At 48.1% G+C, this 21,105-nt stretch overlaps 1 protein-coding gene across 2 annotated transcripts in view; it reads right to left on the bottom strand.

The window, feature by feature from the left end:
* The window catches only part of PHF2 (PHD finger protein 2), a 506,159-nt gene extending 485,324 nt beyond the window's left edge, over window positions 1-20,835 (bottom strand). For both annotated transcript variants that reach the window (XM_078661615.1, XM_078661616.1), the window contains exon 1: window positions 19,846-20,835. In XM_078661615.1, coding sequence (XP_078517741.1) covers window positions 19,846-19,943 — 98 coding nt within the window. In that variant the 5' untranslated portion in view covers window positions 19,944-20,835. The remainder of the gene's footprint in view (window positions 1-19,845) is intronic.
* Window positions 20,836-21,105: the final 270 nt, after the last annotated feature.

The raw sequence follows: 21,105 nt of genomic DNA, 5'->3' as shown, positions 1-21,105 counted from the left end.
ACTGATCTCACATGGACAAGCCTCGTGGCTGAAAACCCCCAGCCTCAGAGCCACAGTGATCAACAACCACGACCTACCCCTGTTCCCCACCCTCTGCCGGCGGAGTCCGAATCGCATGGCCGATCCCCGGTGGAGCTGCTCCGACAGCTATAGGGGAGACTGGCTCTGGCACACCGCTTTGGCCGTCACCCACCCAGCCGGTCTTCGGACATTTGTCTCGTCTTCTCCTCCACTGCTGTCTCCTTCCTCTGGACTTCCAACACTCCCTTATCTGTTTTTTTCCTTCGTCTTTGCTCTTTAATTGTTTTCCCATTGAGACATAGCTGTTTGGCTGATGCCCGGTGGAGCTGCCCGACAGCTAAAGAGGACTGTGGACTTCCTCCTCAGCCGTCACCTACCCAGCCGGACTTTGGGCAGACTCTCCTTCATCTCTCCACCCTATCTACCTCCTACCCACCTCCAACCCCTTTACCCCACCCCCTTACCCTTCTAAGCTCCATTTATTTTGTCTTTTACGCTCTTTAATTTTTTTTCTAGTAACTGATGTAACGTGTAAATGATGTGATTTTGTAAAGTGCTCTGATACCTCCGGGTCTAGCCAGCGCTATATAAAACTCTAAAAATAAATAAAAATCAGGAAAATGTTACCCAATCTGTATGTAAAGAGAGACTAGTTATTGACAGTAAGGGCCAGATGTATGACCCATTTCTGCATGCACAAAAGTGTTAGCGACCCGTTTGTGCATGCAAAAACTAATAGGGCCATGTACAAACCCTATTTCACGAGTTGCAATTTATTTGCGACTCGCTAAATAAGAATTTCGACTCGCAATAAGAAAGGGGCATTCCAAGGGCGTCCCTTCCTAAATGCGGCTCGCTATTCTATGTAAGAATGTTATGCAACCGCAATTGCGGTAACAAAACACTCGCAATTTACAGCCCTCTTCAAGAGTATGGCAATGCACTCGCAAATGGGAAGGGGTCCCCTGCACTTAAAAAATGAAACGAAAACGTTTCTTTTTTTTTTTTTTAAATGCATCCCATTTTCCTTCATGAAAAACGTGCGGCATTTTTTTAAAAGACTGCTTTATTGTAAAGCAGTCCCAGACATAGAGGTCTGCAGAGCCCAGCAGGCCACCATACCTGGGAGGGCCAGCCATTCCTAACGGGGTCGCAAATTGTGAGTGCCTCATGAATATTGATGAGGCATGCAATTTGCGACCCCATTGGGAATCACAAACAGTGTCTCTGACACTGCTGTACATGGCATCGCAATTTGCGAGTCGCTAAATGCCCCGGTCGTACATCTGGCCCTAGATCTGTAATAATCTGTTATTTTTTTCACTTACCATTTAGCTATAGACTACTGACATTAGAAGTCAGTGCTATGTGACCTCTGTATAGCTTCTGAGGAGGAGAGGTGCCTAGGGCAACATCAGTACTTGAAACTGCTTGTTTCGACTAGGGTGACAGGTACATCTTAACAGTTAACATAGCAGACCCATTAGAGGTCTTATGTTTTCTACTTTTGAACCAACTATGACTCAACTGTAACTTTGTCATTCTTGTGAAAAAATGTGCTGAATACTGCCACTCATATCAATTCCATTTAGTTATCCTCTGTAATGCATCTTATACTCTAATGTTTCTGATCTGTAGCATATTGATCATTGTCTCAGATGATATTATAATGTAGATACTACTTATTGAATGATGTATTAGCTGCTACCAACACTGCAGTCCCATTTCTGCACTGTGTTATGCATCTTCAATAGCGTTGGCAGAATGCCCTTCATTTTAAAGTCATTTTGTACTTTTAATCCTCTCAAATAATATTGTGACCTTGTTTCATCATTTGTGGTTGTTATTGTCTATTGATTTATTGTCCTAGTCCTACTGTGTATTAGGCTATCTATCATGCATATGTATAGGTATTTTGTCATATGTGCATGTCATTTTATGTAGTTTCATTTCATAAAAACTAAATAAAGATTTTTCGAGTGCAGCATAAGTACACTGGCAAATGCTCAGTTTGTCTCAATATTATATACTTTTTGTATTGAACTCTGCAGCTTAGTAAACCAGCTAGGGTGTGCCTCCTTGTAAATACATACATGAATGAGACACAAGTATTTTAAGAAACTACTCATTTCGTTGAAAAGGCTAGCATTTTTTGGGATGAGTAGGTAACAGCTGCACCTAGAAGTTTAGCACGGACTCTCACAAACTCACAGATAGACCGAAGGAAGATGTGAATCTAAAATTGAATTCTTATTAATAATGACAGTAGCATCTCTTTTTTATAAAGTTTTTAATGTCACAAAATTTCGGATGTCTAGCTTTGCGTGTGTGCTACTATTTCCACAGCTGCAAGAGTAGTGGCCAATTACGAGTTGAAGACCCCAGGACAATAGCACACTATTGGTAGTTTTTTGCGCTTTCAGAGGTCGAGTATGGACTATGTAGTCCCAAATGTTTCTCTAATATCACAGCTTTAGAAGTCCATGCGCCACAAATGTAAAATTCATTGGAGGACCTGGAAATGGCTTTAAAATTAACAATACAAGGGTCAGGAGCAACGAAAAGGGACGGAAGTGGAAGACTTGGAATTGATCCAGACAAAGCTTTTTAAATCTATCTTGGTAGAAGCAGACCAAATTAAACTAAAGATTAAGCGTGCCTACGGTAAAGGTTATTTGGAGGATGGTGCAGAATTCCTACAGAATATGTTGCTCAAAATTAATTTTGTGCCTCTGAATTCTCAAAGAATTTACGGCCACATGCATCAATGTTCCCGTTTGCGAATTCTTAATTGCAAAAATGAAGGAATCGCAATTAAGAATTCGCAAACGGCTATGCATCAAGAAATCGCAATTTTTTTGCTATTTCTTAATTTTCCTTAGTTGCGATTCACAAATTGCGAATCGCAATTAAAGAATCCCTTTCCATTGATTCCTATGGGCCTAGAGGCCCATAGGAATGAATGTGAAGGCATTCTCATTTTGCGATTCGCAATTAAGGAATCGCAAAATGAGATTGCAATTTCAAGGGTGCAGGTGAGGGTCCAAAGGACCCCCCCCTGCACCCCTGAAATTTACCTTTAAGTACTTATTCCACACACACATACCCCAAGGGCATGTGTGTGTGTAAAATGAAACTTTCAAAAATGCACTTTTGTGCATTTTTGAAAGTTTTCAAAAATTACCATGAAGGTTAACTTCATGGTAATTTACCACTACCTATTTGCGATTTCGCAATTTAAAAAAAATCATGCATTGCATTTAAGAAATCGCAAAATTGGGATTTCTTAAATGCAATCGCAATTTAAGAAATCGCAAATATACTGCGATTTCTTAATTTGCGAAAAAAGCAAAAAGCTTAATGCATCCCAAAAAAGGGATTTGCATTCGCAAACCGCCGAATTTTGCAATTCGCACCGTTTGCGAATGCAAAAACCCTTGATGCATGTGCCCGTAAAACACCAGCAACAATTCCCAATCCAAGAATTAAAGGGTCTCCTTTACCAAGACCTGTCTGAACACAAAACCTTGCTAAATGAAAGGAGAAGAAATTTGAGACTAACAACCTGCACCAACGAGAGATTCATTTCATTTTGAGTAGAGTTACCCATTAGGCCTCATGTCGGATTTTAGAATTAAGGCTTTATCTTGTCTCTACACCTGAGGGGGCTTTGGTCCCAAAGATTGATACAGGAAAAGAGAAAACGTGGTATGTAGCAATCTCATCAGCATGGAAGAGGTGGGAATAGTGCCATCAGGTAGCAAATAAGAAAAGGACAACGATAGACAGAGCCTATGACTTGCAAACGGAAATCTATCTGAACAGTCACAAGTCAACCAAAAAAGGCAGTATTTGCTGGGAATGGTGAGGTGATGCTGAAGGTGGTAAAATTTACCACCTTAAAGGCTGGACTTGGGGGTAACTCATTTCTACATATGGCGTGTGCATTAGAGAGGAAGTAGAATGGTCTCGGTATACAACTGTTACCACGCATTTTTTACAACGCAATACCATAACCACGCATCTTTTACAACGCAAGTACTTTTACCACGAATACCTTTACAACGCATTACACTACAACGCAGATACTATTACAACGCATACCGTTACAACGTAAGTATAGGTAAGTTTATCTTTTTTTTAAAACATTTATTAGGGGTATTGGGTTTGGGTTTTGGGGTACAGGGGTATTTTTAGGTTTCAGGGATGGGTTTGGGTTTGGGGTACAGGGGTATTTTTAGGTTTCAGGTATGGGTTTGGGTTTTGGGGTACAGGGGTATTTTTAGGTTTCAGGGTTGGTTTTGGGTTTTGGGGTACAGGGGTATTTTTAGGTTTCAGAGATGGGTTTGGGTTTTGGGGTACAGGGGTATTTTTAGGTTTCAGGGATGGGTTTGGGTTTGGGGTACAGGGGTATTTTTAGGTTTCAGGTATGGGTTTGGGTTTTGGGGTACAGGGGTATTTTTAGGTTTCAGGGTTGGTTTTGGGTTTTGGGGTACAGGGGTATTTTTAGGTTTCAGAGATGGGTTTGGGTTTTGGGGTACAGGGGTATTTTTAGGTTTCAGGGATGGTTTTGGGGTACAGGGGTATTTTTAGGTTTCAGGGTTGGGTTTAGGTTTTGGGGTACAGGGATATTTTTATGTTTCAGGGCTGGGTTTGGGTTTTGGGGTACAGGGGTATTTTTAGATTTCAGGGATGGGTTTGGGTTTTGGGGTACAGGGGTATTTTTAGGTTTCAGGGTTGGGTTTGGGTTTTGGGGTACAGGGGTATTTTTAGGTTTCAGGGTTGGTTTTGGGTTTTGGGGTACAGGGGTATTTTTAGGTTTCAGAGATGGGTTTGGGTTACAGGGATATTTTTATGTTTCAGGGCTGGGTTTGGGTTTTGGGGTACAGGGGTATTTTTAGGTTTCAGGGTTGGGTTTGGGTTTTGGGGTACAGGGATATTTTTAGCTTTCAGGGCTGGGTTTGGGTTTTGGGGTACATGGGTATTTTTAGGTTTCAGGGCTGGGTTTGGGTTTTGGGGTACAGGGGTATTTTTAGGTTTCAGGGTTGGGTTTGGGTTTTGGGGTACAGGGGTATTTTTAGGTTTCAGGGTTGGGTTTGGGTTTTGGGGTACAGGGGTATTTTTAGGTTTCAGGGTTGGGTTTGGGTTTTGGGGTACAGGGGTATTTTTAACATATATATTTACAAATTAATAAATAAAAATTAATATAATTAATTAAAATATTTAATATTAAAATAATAAATTAATAATTTAAAAAAAATATTAATAATAATTACATTATTTTAACATATTATATACTTACCTATACTTACGTTGTAATGGTATGCGTTGTAATAGTACCTGCGTTGTAGTGTATTGCGTTGTAAAGGTATTCGTGGTAAAGGGTCCTGCGTTGTAAAAATTGCGTGGTAATGGTCTGCGTGCTAAAAGTATGCGTGGTATCATCATATATCCAATGGTCTCATATTTCCTTGGGTTTCAATAGTTTGCCTATGCCTATTTAATGACTTCCAGCTGTGCTAATGAACCCCTACATACAAATTTCAGAAGGAAGGTTCGGAAAGGTCACGACATTTGCAGGTGGCTGCTTTCCTTAAAGTTAGGGGTAAGAATTTGACCCAGAAATCCTTGATGCTGTGACAAAATAGATGAAAACAAATTGAACTTTGGAGCAGAGAGGTGCTGACCTATCAGTGCCAGAAAGACCTGCACATGCCTGGCTGACTGATGCTCTGCAAGAAGATGGTCTCCTTGGGGACCACTGAGCAAGAGACATGAGATCCTTGGAGCCTAGATAGCAAGAGTCACCAAAGCAACTCAAGGTCATTGCCTGGGTCGTGAAAATTCAAGGAGCAGCGATCTTGCCTGCGTCTGTTGTGAGCCTGCCCATCCTCGACCCACCCCATATCCTTAGGTTGCCAGTATCTGTCCACCTCGAAACCCAGAAAAACAAGGGGCATTCCTCATAACACCGGTCACTGGGATTTTGTTCCGTTGGATGCGGTCAGTCACCTCGATTCGATACCCTCTGAACGAGTTCTCTAGGTAATTTGGTTCCAGGGATACTGCAGTGTGAATTGTCCATTAGTAGTTTGGTTGTGTTACTGGTTCGGGACACATAGCCTCTAGGCACGCTAAAAATCACAAATGTTAGGTTGTGTAATTGTAATCCTAGACAGAGTAGTGGGCATCTGTACTGGAAGAACTTTCAGCCATTTTAGTGGAAAACTCAACTGGGTCTCAAAACAATTGAGCTATCCAGTTTCCACCCAGAGCAAGATACATTGTAGCAGAGGGCCAGATATATAACGCCCAAACTTGATACATTCTATTCCTTTGTTTGGCTCCTCTGTTACAAATGTTAGAAAGGTTTACAAAATAAAACAAAACCGGTCCACAGGCTTACTGAGAGCACCTGAAAACTGTATTGTATGATAAACAGGCCACAGGGCTCAAAGTTATGTTATAAACTAATGACTCTCCCTAAAGCTATACAAAATACAGTATTGTATGTAGGCTACAGAAGGTCCTAGCGTCGTTTGACTTGCAGTATATTACTTTCCTATTCATAAAAGACATATTAATTGTTTAAATTATAGCACTGGCTGAAGACTGAAATTATTGTGGTGCACACTACGGGGACATCTGGTTCCAGGTCCCAGGCAGCTCCATTTGACCTGGTGAAGGTGGGGCCAGGCTGCAACGCGCCATCCGGGACTATAAGAATTACACATTTGGCCCACAGCGTGGGACATGCACTACGGGGGCATCGGACTCCGGGTCCCAGGCACCTTCATTTGACCTGGTGAAGGCAAGGCAAGGCTGCAACGTGCCATTCGGTGCTATAAGAATCCCCCATTTAGCCTGCAGCATGGGACATGCCAAGGGCAGACTCGTCCAAGTCCAGACCATGCTGAGCTGGGCCACCTCCCTAACGTTTGTCTCAAGAGTCCAGGGTAAGGGACTGATTGTATATGTATTTTAGTCCACCTTCGTAATTGAGGGCAACTACTGTTGGAGACTTAAATAATTTGCAGGCACATACTAGAGTCTAGTTGCCACTACAGGGATCCAGCTATACACTCTGTGGCCCCATTGTTTCATTAACTGCAGCTTTAAATACTGGGTAAGTTATAATAGGAAGTGTAAATGTCCTGGTGGGCCTCTGCTAGCCACCCCCCTGCCAAAACTACATCAATTGATGAAATTGAGTTGGTGGAGAGGCATCTCTCTGTGGGAACTGGTGCACAATTACCGCCAGTGCCACTGCTGTAGTATTAGTGGGGACAGACTTGATATGGTTCTTATAGAACTGAGGTCTGCCTTTGACTTGGTCCCCAGGAGAATTTTATGGCAGGTTTTGTTCAGCATGGGGGTCCCATCCTATCACTGTATAATTATAGAAAGGCTCCGTGAGCAGCTTTTCGCACAGATGCATTGTGGTAGGCTGGGGGGTGGGGGGGCTCTGAAACCTTTTTGGTTAATAGGGCTGTGTGGCACCCACACTATTTCTTTGTTTATAATTGACCGTGTAGGTCATTTGAATCTATGCAACAATGATGCCCCTAGATTAAAATCCATGAAGATGCCAGCGCTCATGTTCACAGATAAAATACCTTTATCCTCTCTAAATCCCCCATGGGCATACAGAAGGTCCTCGAAAAATGTTGCAATGTATTGCACTACGAGGACTTGAAATTAATTTGAATAAAACTAAATTTGTGATCCTCAATCCCTGCTGTTCAGCTCGGCCAAATCCTATCGTCAATGGGATCCCACTAGAGCAGGTAAATACTTTTGACTATCTTGGGAACAACCTTAGTGAGCGGGTGGATTAGTCAACTCACATTTCTAAACAAAGACTCAAATTCGAACACCATATTGGTGGGCTACTAAAGGTGCACCAGTGGTCTTTCTTGAAGTAAATTTTCCCCAGAAATTGAGTTCTTTATACATCAAACGTGGGGGCTGCATTGTACGGAGTAGCACTCTAGTGTCATAAGCCAGAGAATGCCCTTGTCCTGACAGAGAATTGTTTCCTGCAGCAAATATTGAACCTTCCAGTAAGTGCACCATTAGTACCAATAAGGTTTGATCTGGAGGTTCGGCCAATATTAGAGGGGATTGCCCTTAGGCCACTAGTCTATTAGAGAAGAGTTTGGGTAACCCCTGAACTGATTTTATGTACACATTGTCTGGAAGAGATACTTGGAACCCAGGATGCTGGCAAACTCAATTTCATCAGAGACACTCTGAAAAACATGGGGAAACATAGTATGTGGGATAATGCCGGAAGAGCCTGTTCACAAATTTGTAACGCTGATTTAAAAAAAGAGCTATAAAAATTTCAAATTAAGATTGCGTTCGGCTAGCTCTACATTGGGCTCAATGACAGATTTTTACTGTGTAAGTACTCCTATAAATTTGAAGGATTCTTAGACAAAATTGAACCCAATTTGGCCAGGAAGTTGTATGCACAATTTAGGTTTGGTAAACCACGGCCAACACAGAGAAGTAGGTGTGCCAGTCTTGTGGTGCAACCAGTGAAACAGAAGTTCATGTTCTTTTCTTGTGCCCTGTATATAGCAGGGTCAGGGGTAAATAGGTCGTCCCCACATGCAGGAACATAGGGACCTCTCAGCATAGTGAGGCATATAGAACTTTAAAAACTGATACTAGACAAGCCATAGTATTTGCTGTGTTAAAATATCTATTTGCTATATGGTGCATTAGAAGCACACTAGCATCGCTAAATGCCATTAGCTAAATTGTCAAATAACTTAGTTTCTGTGATTACCATAGGGGTACAAATAGGCTACACCTTTTGGTACCAAATATGTGCAATAAGAGTAGATTTGTTTATTTTAATGTTCCAAAGGGTATTCAATGAGCAATGACACAAGATTGCATTGGTTAGTGAATTATGGAGGATGGGCCAGGAATTGATTATCATTCACTGTATATTTTTTATATTTGATAGTTTAATTTGTGTTTTGGATTATATGAAACAATTAATTCATTATTGTCTAATGGTATGTCATTTATTATTTTAATATGTAACGATGTACGAGTCGAGAAATGCACTTTATTGTTTTTTTTAATTTATAATTAATGTATTTTAATGCTAGTGGCGTGAAAAGATTGTTTTATCACTTTGTATTTTAATATTTATGTATGTGTCTTTTATGGCGAAATAAAGAGAGTTTGAATTTAATTGAATAGTTGTGCATCCGGATTTCCAAATGCTACAACCTCCTAAATAAAGTCTTGACTGCTGGGCTCAAGTGCCCAGAGGGAGTAACATCTCACACTAGGGGCAGATGTGTATCATAAGAGATAGATGCTCTTAACTATGAAAGAATAATGCTCAAACCCAAACTATTCGGCTCACTTATGGACCTTGGAAAGATGATGGCTACAGCTGTTCAGTCAGGATTTGTGCATGTGACTAGCTGCTTGCTTCTTTACAAGCACCCTATATCACGGTCTATATCAGTGATACTCAAAGCACGGCCCGGGCCGCATGCAGCCCTCTTGACCTTAAGCCCAGATCTGTGACTGGTGTGAATGTTTTGCCATTGTGCAACATTCCGTCCATCATCTTTTGTGTTCTGCTGTTCACCCTATGTGGGAAGGGTATGTCCAGATGTGGGTCCCCTGCTCACTATGCCACTGGAGTCAAGCTATCCTGGCTGAAGGCGGCTGATAGCCAGAAACAGGTCTTAGGATGCTTGATTCCGGTCCAGGGAAGACATGGCTTGGCAGTTCGAGCTGGACTGTTCCCATGAGGCACAGAGCCAAGACTGATTTGCATATGGCCATGTCTGAACTGGGGTGGCTTGGTGAGCAAAATAACGATGGATTAAGCCCAGATCTGTGACTGGGGGTGAATGTTTTGCCATTGTGCAACATTCCGTCTATCATCTATGTGTTTTGCCCTCTTGACCTTCACATGTGGCCCTCTGGTCAACAGCAGCACTGGGCTGTTGTTAACTTGACTCAAAATATATATTAAATAAAAAAGGACAAGCATTTAAAGATTTATCGCAGTTAAAGAAAGGAAAAAACTAGGGTGTGCTGCACAGCTTAACTTTAGGAGCACCTTCATTTATAAAGACATAATAAAGCCTCTTCAAAATTTTAAAAATGTATTTCATCAACATGCAGTACCATTACACCCTAGTACAACAGATTACATCAGTGCTTTGAGAGGTACTGAGAAAGTGAAAGTTTCCTAACATGAATTTATAAACATTCGTACTTCCACCCAACTCCCCCGACCCTGGCAACGATGCCAAATGAGAACTAAGAGGCAAATCAGTTATGGGCACCCTTTGGGTAGCCGGGGTTGCTATGATACATGAACAGCATTGTAGCTTAATAAATCAACTATAGGAGAATTTTTTGTGATGCTCACATCTAAAATCATGTATTTCAAGGTCTTCTTATATGTGATAATGAAGAAAAAGGAGGGGAAGAGAAATAAACCAGTTGCCTAGCATCACACAATTTGGTCAAGTGGCGAATGCCAGGCTTGATGCCAGGTTTTCTGGTTCCACATTGTGCAAATCAGCCATTACATATACCTGCTTTGCTTCCCCTTACACCCACCTTACCCCCTTTAACGCAGTCATCTAATCCCAAATAAACTGCTGGCATCAGTGCAGCCCTCGGTTACCACATCGAACAAACTTGTTGGCCCCTGGGAAAATGTTTGCGGGTACCCATGGTCTATGTACATGTTTCGGCATCCTATACACCCCGGTGCTCAAGAGGTCTGAAAAACGAAAAAGGCTGGATCCAGTTTGACCACCAGGGCCTTTGCCCGTGCTTTTCTACATCACACCAATGAGGAAAAATGAAAACTCTTATGTCAAATGGTTCCTACTGTATTGAAACTGATATGTTGTTTATAACTTTGCTGCATTCTTTTACATGAATTCGTTAGAGGCATCACTTTGAGGCAGATCACTCAATCCCCAAGCTCTGTATGGAAATACCACTCTGCACCATTCGCTTCCTGCACTCTCAGATCACAACCATGGGGCCTGTATTCCACAATCATCTCACCACATACTCTTTTGCAGAGCTCCCCAGCACTCCAGTTAGAGCAGGCACATGCCTCTTTCTTGAACTCTAGGCACCGTTAGAGCTTTCTTTTTGGGTACTTTGCTGTGTTTTAAACCAACACTACACAGAATGCTCTTATTGCAAGCACCATGGTAACTGTTAAACTCTGCACAAACTTTCTTTTTCACAATTCGAAATGACATATTTTTTTCACGATGAATTTCCAATACCAGTTTTTTGCACGTTCAGGTCCCTCCTGGTAATAACTGGAAGAATTTGAACCGACAAGTCAGTGCAGAAGTAGGAATATCGGCCCTGATGAATCAAAGGATTGTACCCATTCTGTGTCTATAGGAAAATGTGTTGGCACATATGAGTCACTGCTTGGTAACACCAGTCACAGAGGCCATTTCTCTATGTTATTCCCCATTTCCATTGGGTAAACATAGAAATGGGTGCAAGAATTGGCTGGAGAAATAAAGTCATCATGCAGTAAGGGTACTTCTTCTAGGTGGGGATTGTAACAGATTCAAGCAGCACACGTGTAATATGGGGGCTCCAAAGTCCTCTATAGCAGGCCCTAGAGGAACAGGGTCGCCATCCATGTCATAGCACACACTGTTACTAGCCCTGGACTCTCAACCTTAGACATAACTGCTGTCAGGTGCTAGTCTAACCTGCTCAATTGAAGCAAACCAAGACTACAACACCCAGAATGCTTTAGGTTAACTATGAAAGCCCTCGACAAGAAACACAGTGTCTTGTCGAGGGCAAGAATCGATAGTAGGAGATTGCATTATGCGAGTGTACATAAAGACAGCATATAGACTAGCGCGAGGACACTTTGGTATGCAAAAGAGGGGTGTAACTCGTCATAAAAGTCATGACTGGGGCCATTAGAAGCAGCATGGTAAGTCGTGCGCTCATTGGGAGAAATGTTAAGATAACCCCATGACTGCAGTCAGAGAGCCTGAAATGATTTCCCTACAAGGGGGTGGGGGAGAGAGGGGGGAGGGGTTGCATGAAGAGGGCCCAGGAAGGAAGCTGCCAAGCCAGGTTTTAAGGATAACCACTGCATATGAATTTGTGTCATGTTATTCGCTGAATATCTGGCACGGAACCAGCCCTTGTGGACCCAGGCTGGACTCCATGACAGATATAAGAGAGATGAAGTAATGGCGGCGGTCGCGCGCACATGGCTTTATGGCGGTGCCTCTTGACCACATTTTCACTTCTGAAGAAAGAAAAAGCCCCACTGACATCCCGGGCGCCTAGAGACTCTTGGGTAGCCAGCACTAATCAATCAGTCAATAACCCCCACCCCCCCCCCTCTCCGACCCCCACCATCATTACCGCAGAGGCCCAGGTGTTAATTTTAAACATCCTGGAACAATCATAAACACATCGTCTCCTGTATGAGGTACAGTAAGGTGAAGAGTACTTTATTTAGAAAACCAAGACCCTTAAAGGGGCAAGTGAAAGGTACACGAAGAGAAGGTCAGCAAGACAATACACACATTTAGCCAAGTTTGTTAAAAGTAAAAAGCATATATGTTAGTAATGTGTCTTTAAAAATGTACACTTTAATGGGTAAATCCAGCGCCTTTAATAATATAGCATGATAGTCAGTGCAAATGCGTGATCTCCTTTAATGAGATACAGCCTATGAATCTGAAGTGCGTTTGGTTAAGAAGCGCATGTAATATTCTGCAAACCTCCACTGCCTGCCACGCACGACACTTTTAGCCAGTCCTGTTTTTTTGTTGTGTGTTTTTTTTTTTTTTTTTTTTTTTTACTTACAGCATTTTGGATTCTGGGACTTTTAGTTTTGCTTTTCCCATTAAAAAATGGAGGCGCGGCATGGAAAGTGCTGTTCGGTAAAAAGCCAGGACTGGAGAAAGGTGTCAGAAGTAACATGAAAGCACTTGGCAGCCAGGCCCGTATTATATCAGTATCTTCAATGAAGTGGGTGTAACTCAGACCTTCACAGCTAAAACAATGCCAGCAGTATCTTCAGGGCGCTATCGAGCGCACACCCACCGCTTTCTCAAGGTCTCGCTGCCTGAACACTAGCAGCCCACCTCTGGCACAACCCAGAGGCGGCGCGTAGAGTAAGGAAGCGCATTGACACTATGCCTTCATTGCCACCACCCCCCACCCCCGAGCAGCAGTCTCTGCTGGCCAACACACAATAAACCCTGCGGTGTGGGGGGAGGGGTAAACCACCTCTCGCGCAGACGGAGCGCAGTGAACCGAATTTGTACTAACACACACACACTCCGGGCAAGTACACAGGTCCACCGACAGCCAACCACCCGTGCTGCACAGGTACGGAATGTGTGTACTGATCCAGGCAGCCATCAAAGCAGGTGGAGAGGTCAGAGTAAAATAGGCCCGCCCATGCTACGTCATAGCACAAAATGATAGACGTGGGTATGATGGCCCAGATACTCAGGCCACTGAACACACTTGCTTAGTGCCTGGAAGCTCTCTCACGTGTAAACTACCGGCCCCATTATTCCAAGGCAGATCGCCGTCCCTGTCTAATCGTTCACTGTTCACCCACCTTCCCTGTCTGAGGCAGCAAGCCACTGTGCACTCACCACCAGCCTTACCAAGGTGGCAGAGCACTGTAACTCACCTTCGGTCAATAGCAGAACACTGGACCAGGCATTACATCACCCATCCTGTAAGATGGGGCGCCCTACAGTGAACTAGCCGTGCCTGCAACAAGGCAACATTATTACACTACGATGCACAGCGAGACACTGTACTATGCACGAGTAGCATGTGGCGAACACCCCTAAGAGATGGAACAGCAGAACGCTGTAATATCCACTCACCCTTTCTATAGAAGGGGCCACTGTGCCTCAAACTCACCCTCTCAATGACAGAGCAGTGCACTCACGCACAACCTGCAGAGCACTGTCCCATGAACGCGCATCCCTCAAACAGGGAACAGCAGGACACTAGCATACACTCACCCCTGCCTTTAAGTCTCCCTTACATTACCAGAGCTGTGTAACATATCATCGGTCACCTGTGCAGCTCACCCTCAGATATATGGTGCAGTATAAGTGGGCAGCGTACCGGGCCCACGGCTCCACTGCTGGGCAACATACCCTCACAGATGGGCACCATACCCTCACAGATGGGCACCATACCCTCACAGATGGGCACCATACTCTCCCAGATGGGTACCAAATCCTCCCAGGGGGGCACCATACCCTCCCGGAGGGGCACCATACCCTCCCAGATGGGCACCAAATCCTCACAGATGGGCACCATACCCTCACAGATGGGCACCATACTCTCCCAGATGGGTACCATACCCTCCCAGGTGGGCACCATACCCTTCCGGAGGGGCACCATACCCTCGCAGATGGGCACCATACCCTCGCAGATGGGCACCATACCCTCGTAGATGGGCACCATACCCTCACAGATGGGCACCAAATCCTCACAGATGGGCACCATACCCTCGCAGACATCTGCGCTCACAGGTTCACGATGTCTACCCATGAGCACACGGTGCTGTAAACACATCAATATTCGCGGAATGTGTCGTGCTCTAAAGAACCGCACTGCCAGGCCTCTCTGCAGCTGGGCATAGATCTCTGCACATAAATCCACTACCTGACAGGACCCGAACTCTAGGACAGACTGACCGGCTAAGATGACTGGCAATAAAACCGAGTCCTGGGCTGGACACGGCTTCTTCTGCCATGCCAGCTTTTGGGCGCTACGTAGTGCCCTCACCACAGGCTCTGTGGTCCGCGCTATCTTGGGCTGCGCGCCCACTTCAAGCGCTGCGAAGCCGAGCTATTCCACCTGTGCCCCGGTTTTGCGCTCGCAGGCACAGATCTGAGGCTAACGAGAGATCACAGACCCCCTTCCACCGCACCTGCCTCCGCATACAGCACGAGCCACGAAACGCGTTTACGTCATCCGCGCGCCCCAGGGGTCCGTCGCCTTTCCAGGCAGCCAGTCCTACCGCCACCCCGATGCACCCCCAACCCGTGGGGCTCCCGCTGCCTGACGTCACCAGAGCACAGCCTCCTTCCCTCGGTCACCACAAACGACACGGTTCATTGCGCTACGGCGGTTCATTGCGCTACGGACCCCCAAACAGTAGAGTTCCGGGTGCTAGACCCCCCCCCCCCCCCCAGAGTCCACTGTGCAAGATTCCCACAAACAGCAGCCCCTGTACTAGATCCCCACAACTAACTAGGTTCCTTATGCTAGATCTCCACAAACTGTCTAACCACGTGTGCTAGATCCCCACTTACTGTCTAACCACGTGTGCTAGATCCCCACTTACTGTCTAACCACGTGTGCTAGATCCCCACTTACTGTCTAACCACGTGTGCTAGATCCCCACAAACTGTCTAACCACGTGTGCTAGATCCCCACTTACTGTCTAACCACGTGTGCTAGATCCCCACTTACTGTCTAACCACGTGTGCTAGATCCCCACAAACTGTCTAACCACGTGTGCTAGATCCCCACTTACTGTCTAACCACGTGTGCTAGATCCCCACTTACTGTCTAACCACGTGTGCTAGATCCCCACAAACTGTTTAACCACGTGTGCTAGATCCCAACAAACAGCAGTTCCCATCCCATAGCCAATATCCACAAAGTGTGGTGCAGGCTCTCTGGAGTAGATTCCGGGAAACACAATATGCTCCGGTGCTAGATCCCCACACGTCAAAGTTCCTTATTCCCCACAAACTGTTTAACCATGTGTGCCAGATCCCTACAGACTGCACAGTTCCCTGTGCAACATTTCCACAACCAGCAGATATCCCTGTGCTCGACCCCTCAAACAGACCCTCCACAGGATACAATAACCTATGCTAGATCCCCACGTGCAACACACCTCTAGCATCCTGCAAAGACCCATTAGCAAATAGCAGAAACCCACCACCACTAGCACTCCCATACGATCAGCAGAGATCCTTGTGTTATGGTGCCATCAACAGAAGATCTTCCCTGCCCTGTGGCCGATCTCCACAAACAGGAGGGCCCACAGTAGATTCCCTCAAACAGTAGACTTCCCCTGTAGTACATCTCGCAGACAGACCCGCTGGATCAGGTCCCCAGGCTTGGGAGGAAATCTTAAGACATGGCAGCAGATCGCAAGGCGTTGGACAGATCCCCAGCCACGGGAGAAGTGAGCACACATCCGAAATCATGAGAGCAAATCTCACAGTATGGCAGCCGATAGCAAGGCGCCTGGGGGCGGGACGGATATCAGGAGAGCAGGTCTTACACCGTGCGGTCAGGTCTCCAGGTAACCCACAAAGAAGATCTCCAGACATGTGTTCAGGTCGCCAGACAAGAAAGTAGATCTCCAGACATGTGTCCAGGTCGCCAGACAAGAAAGTAGATCTCCAGGCATGCGGTTAGGTTTGGAGGCAAGAGAGGAGGTCTGTAGGCATGTGGTCGACCTCCAGGGACGAGGGCAGTTATCCGGGCACGGGAGGAGGTCTCCAGACATATCTCCAAGCACAGGAGCAGGTCCCCATGCATGCGGGAAGATCTCCAGACTCGGGGGTAGACTTCCATGGACAGGGAAAGTTCTCCGGCACGTGAGGCGATCTACATACATCCGGGCAGCTCCCCGGAGTGGCGAGCAGATCTCCAGACCCGGGGGTCCACTTCCATGGACAGGGACAGTTGTCCAGGCACGTGAGGCGATCCCTAGACATTCGAGTAGATCTCCAGACATCCGGGCAGATCCCCAGGCACAGGGGCAGGTCTGCGACTCGCGCGCAGATCCTCTCAGCTGGAGTTGATACTCAGCGCCGATATAATCAGTTCGGAAGGCCGCCCCCTCTCCCACAACGGGCAGGGGGGTGGCTAGGTGGAGGAAGCCCCACCAATCAAACAACACCAACCCTTGTGGGAACAGATCGCCTGGCGGAGGGGGGAGGGGCAGTGCCTCCGCTCCAGGGCGAACTTAAGCCCTCGTCTGCCGCGGAGAGCAGCGCTGTGGGCAGGCGGCAGGGCGAGCTCTCACCCATGACATCTTCCATCACATGACATGTGGCGGCCTCGCTGGAGGGCAGCCCTCCGCCCCGTGGCACACGGACCTCGGTGCCCGTACTGCCTCTGCAGCTGAGAGCAGGCCACGGAGAGACCGCCCGACCCGGGGCGATGTGGAAGTGGGTCTGAGAGGTTTAAAGTGTCACCCGCCCAGCGTGTCACTCACCCATCATCACAAGTCAACGCAACGCCAGAGGGCAGACCTCACCCCTCCTCCCCCATAAAAGATCTCGGTGCCCCTCCCTGCCACGAAAAACATGTTTACATTCATGGATAGACCCCAATACTTGCTTCGATGTCACCCCAGTAGGTGCCTTCCCCACCACCACATTTCATTTCCCTCTAGCCACAGCGGGCGGATCTCCTCCCGCAGCGCAGCGTCCCACCCCCCCCCCGGAGCCCCACAGCGGATCTCCGGGCCCAGAAAGGATTACTGTCCCTGTTCCGATCGCAGCTACTGGGAGTCATTTACCAGGACAGGTCTCCCACCCCTGGCCGCTTCCACAGACCCCCGCACCTGGGCACCGTATCTCCAGCTGGACGTGTCACATAACTGGGGCACGTGGACCACCCACCCCCAGTCAGCTCTCTGCCCCGAGAAAGATCGGTCGCATGGAAGGGGTACCCCATCGCAAGTGCCCCCCCCCCAACCCTTTATCAGTAATCTATTTCGAGCAGCAGCAAGCACCCATCCTGGCAGGGGGTCGGTGGCTCCCCGCCCCGAAAGCAGAGAGTAGATTCCCACATTGGAAGCGCGCTGCCAGGTGGACAGGATCCTTATTCCGCAGAACAGATCCCAGGACCCCCCCCCCCTTAAAAAGACACGTGGATCCTTCGACCCTGATCTCTGCTGCGCGAAGCAGACCCCCCTCGTCCTCACCAACTCGCGGACAGAGATCCCTGCTCGGTCTGCCGTCCTCTCGGCACCGGGGTCAGAGTGACCCAAGGTCCGAGGGGCAGACCCCCCACTGCTCGAGGGGATCCGGGGGAGCAGCCTTCACTCTCTACGAAGAAAGGGGGTGCTCGGTGGGGCAGAGGGCGCTGGAGAGAAGCCGAACTCCAGATCCCTCTCTAGAGAGATTCCCGATAGGAGAGCCGATCCGTCGAGAAGAGATCCCTCCACGGAGATCTCCCGCTCCGTGAAGTGCGAGCCGCTCGCTGGAGCGAACCCCTGCACCCCTACTACGGGGAGAGGACCAGGGGGTCTAACTGCAGGGGTAGATCCCGGCTTCAGAGTGAGCAGGGGCCACTGGGCAGTTTCCTCCAGACGAGTAGATCCCCGGGTCTCACCGTAGGAAAAGAATCCTCACCCAACGAGCAGACAGATCCTTAATCCACCGAAGCAGACTCCCTGCCCTGAAAATCACCCCTTAACCGAGGGGGCGATACTTCAAGCCCGCGAGAAGAAGCGGACCCCGCTCCCTGGCGCGGATCCCATACATACAGAAGGGATCCCAGCTACCTGGCAGTCCGCCACCAGATCACCCTCGGAGCACAAGACGCTGATCATCAATTCATTCTCGGGGAGTTGGTCTGCAGCGCAGCCCACACACCTCTAGCCCCCGGGGGTCGACGTCCGGGCTTGGACAGCCGACCTACATTCTCGGGGGTCAATCTACAGACCCTCGGGCATCAGATATCTACCTCCGTCGAGTCAATCTCCAGCCCCGAGCATCCGATCTGGAGACCCCGTGGAGTTAATCTACAGCTCCGGCCGAGCAGATCTCCTGCCCCGGAAAGCAGCTATCCAGGCCCCGCACAGCAGTTCCTCGCGCCGGGCAGTCGATGTGCAGCCCGCGGTCAGACGATCTACAGACCCGGTCAGACGATCTGGTGGCCCAGATCAGAAGATCTCCGAGCCCGGGGAGTCGATCTTAAACTCCGGGCACCCAACCTTCTCTTCCGGCCATCGGATCTCCGAGTCTGGGACCCACATCCCCGGCGGCTCGGAGGAGCAAGACTTCCACATGCCCGCTCTGCCGATCCGACGAACTTTTCCGGCTGCAGGAGACGAGGAGGGGAAAGGGATCGTCAGCAAGAAAGAGCCGCGATCCCGGGGACCCCCCTGTAAGGCACCCCGATCGGGGCCCTTAGCCTCCCCGGCCCTGCCCGTGGGCCCGCAGGGCGCGGACAGAGAGCCCACCGCACAGAAGCGGCCATAAAAAGGTGACATTTGGCTGTCAGTCCGCGCAAGAGACAAAAACAACAGGCGCTGGCCGAGCCCCTACTGCCCGGGGTGTGAGCCACGCAGAGCAGGAAACGGGGCGCCCGCTCCCCTCTCAGTCCAGACTAGACCCTGAACACCCCAAACTCCCCAGCCCCGAGCCCTCACCGTGGAGAAGAGCCACCCCATACCCCCTTTCCTCACACCCGGACACGAGCCTCCTCCCTGAAACCCAGCGAGCAGCCGCTCCAGGCACAACCACAACAATGCACCCCCGGGTGACACCCCGAGACAAAGGCGTGGAGGGCGCCCGGGCACCCCTAGAAAATAGGTAAGAGTGTAAGAAAAGAAAGAAACAAAGGAGCGCCGAGAAAGAAAGAGCAGAGAAAATACAGAGCGGCGGTGACTCCGCCTCCTCGCTCCTAAAAGGCCTCGCCGTGCCGTAGAAACTGCAAATACCAGGCGGAAAAGGGAGCGAGGGAGAGGGGGGAAAGGCAGCCGGGGAGCGCGGAGAGGCGCGGGGGGCCTGCGCTGCGTACCTGCCGTGGAACCAGTCCTTGCAGGCGTCGCACTCGATCATGAAGCGGGTGACATCGTAGGGCAGCCTGCAGATGCAATAGACGGGCACCGTCGCCATGTTCAATGCTGCTGCTGGCGGCGGCTGCTGTGCTCCTGCCTTCCGCACTCGCACTACAGACAACAACACTCGCTGCTGCACTCAGAGCCAGCAGCGCCAGCCCGGAGCAGCCAGCAGCACCGCAGGGCACCGCCGCCGCTCCCTTCCACCGTGCAAAAAACAAGAGAAAGGCACCAAATCCACCGGAGAGTCCAAAACACAAATCCAGATAATGCAAAAAATGTGTTGGGGTTTCCTTCAAGGGCGATGTGCAATGTCACCAAAAAATCCTGGCGCGCAGGCTTCCAAAGTTTCCTCTATTTTCTGCGTGCTGCCTTTTCTGATTTATTCCCCTCTTTTTCCGCTCCTTCCTACCGTGTGTTGTGCTTTCTTTTTTTAATGGTTATTATCCGATGCATTGTGCTGCCGCTACTGCCCCCTCCCCTCCCCTGGTGACAGCGCATACGGAGAGGAACCCGGACTCCGCTTTCTGCTTCGTATTTTTTTTCCTCCGATTCAGAAAGAGTCCGAAATGTTGTCGCCTTCGCCTGCACTCTTTCTCCTTGCGCCAGTCTGTAACATTTTATTTTTTTCTGCGCGGATAGCGGCCGGGTGGGGGCTTCTGTCTTTCCTCCTTCCTCGCTCTGCTGCTTGCTGCTGTTTTTTTTTCAATGTCGGTTTTAGTTTCCCGGGGCTGCGGGGCACGGCATAAAAAACGAGGGAAATGGCACCGGAAAAAGAGAAAGCTTTGCAGGAGGAGTTCGGGGAGCGCAGTCCGGCGAGCCGGGTCTCGCTGTCCGCGCAGGAGAAGGCGCCTCGAGCTCCCTGCACCGTGCGGAGGGAGGGGGAAGTCCGAACGGCGACCAGGAACTAGCCCCTGCTGTCTCACGAGTGCGTTTCTGTTTAGGGACACGGGGGGAGGGGCTTGACAAGACATGACAACATTTCAATTGTTTTTAGTCGTGCGTGTAAATGCACCCGCAAAGCACTTTGGAGGCAGGCGTGGTGTATTGAAAGAATAAGTACTTTCAAAATATTATTGCAAATGATTTTTTTAAAAAAAACAAGCAGCGTGCTTCGGTACAGTCACAACTACTGGGGCATGTTTTAGGGAGCCCCCGTTATAGCTGCCAGTTATTCGTGTAAGTAAGGTGATAGTATGACGTAATGTTAACAATTTTTA

Source organism: Lissotriton helveticus, chromosome 9, assembly GCF_964261635.1.
Source record: "Lissotriton helveticus chromosome 9, aLisHel1.1, whole genome shotgun sequence".
NCBI classification, from domain to species: Eukaryota; Metazoa; Chordata; class Amphibia; order Caudata; family Salamandridae; genus Lissotriton; species Lissotriton helveticus.
This window is presented reverse-complemented; position numbering and strand designations above follow the sequence as displayed.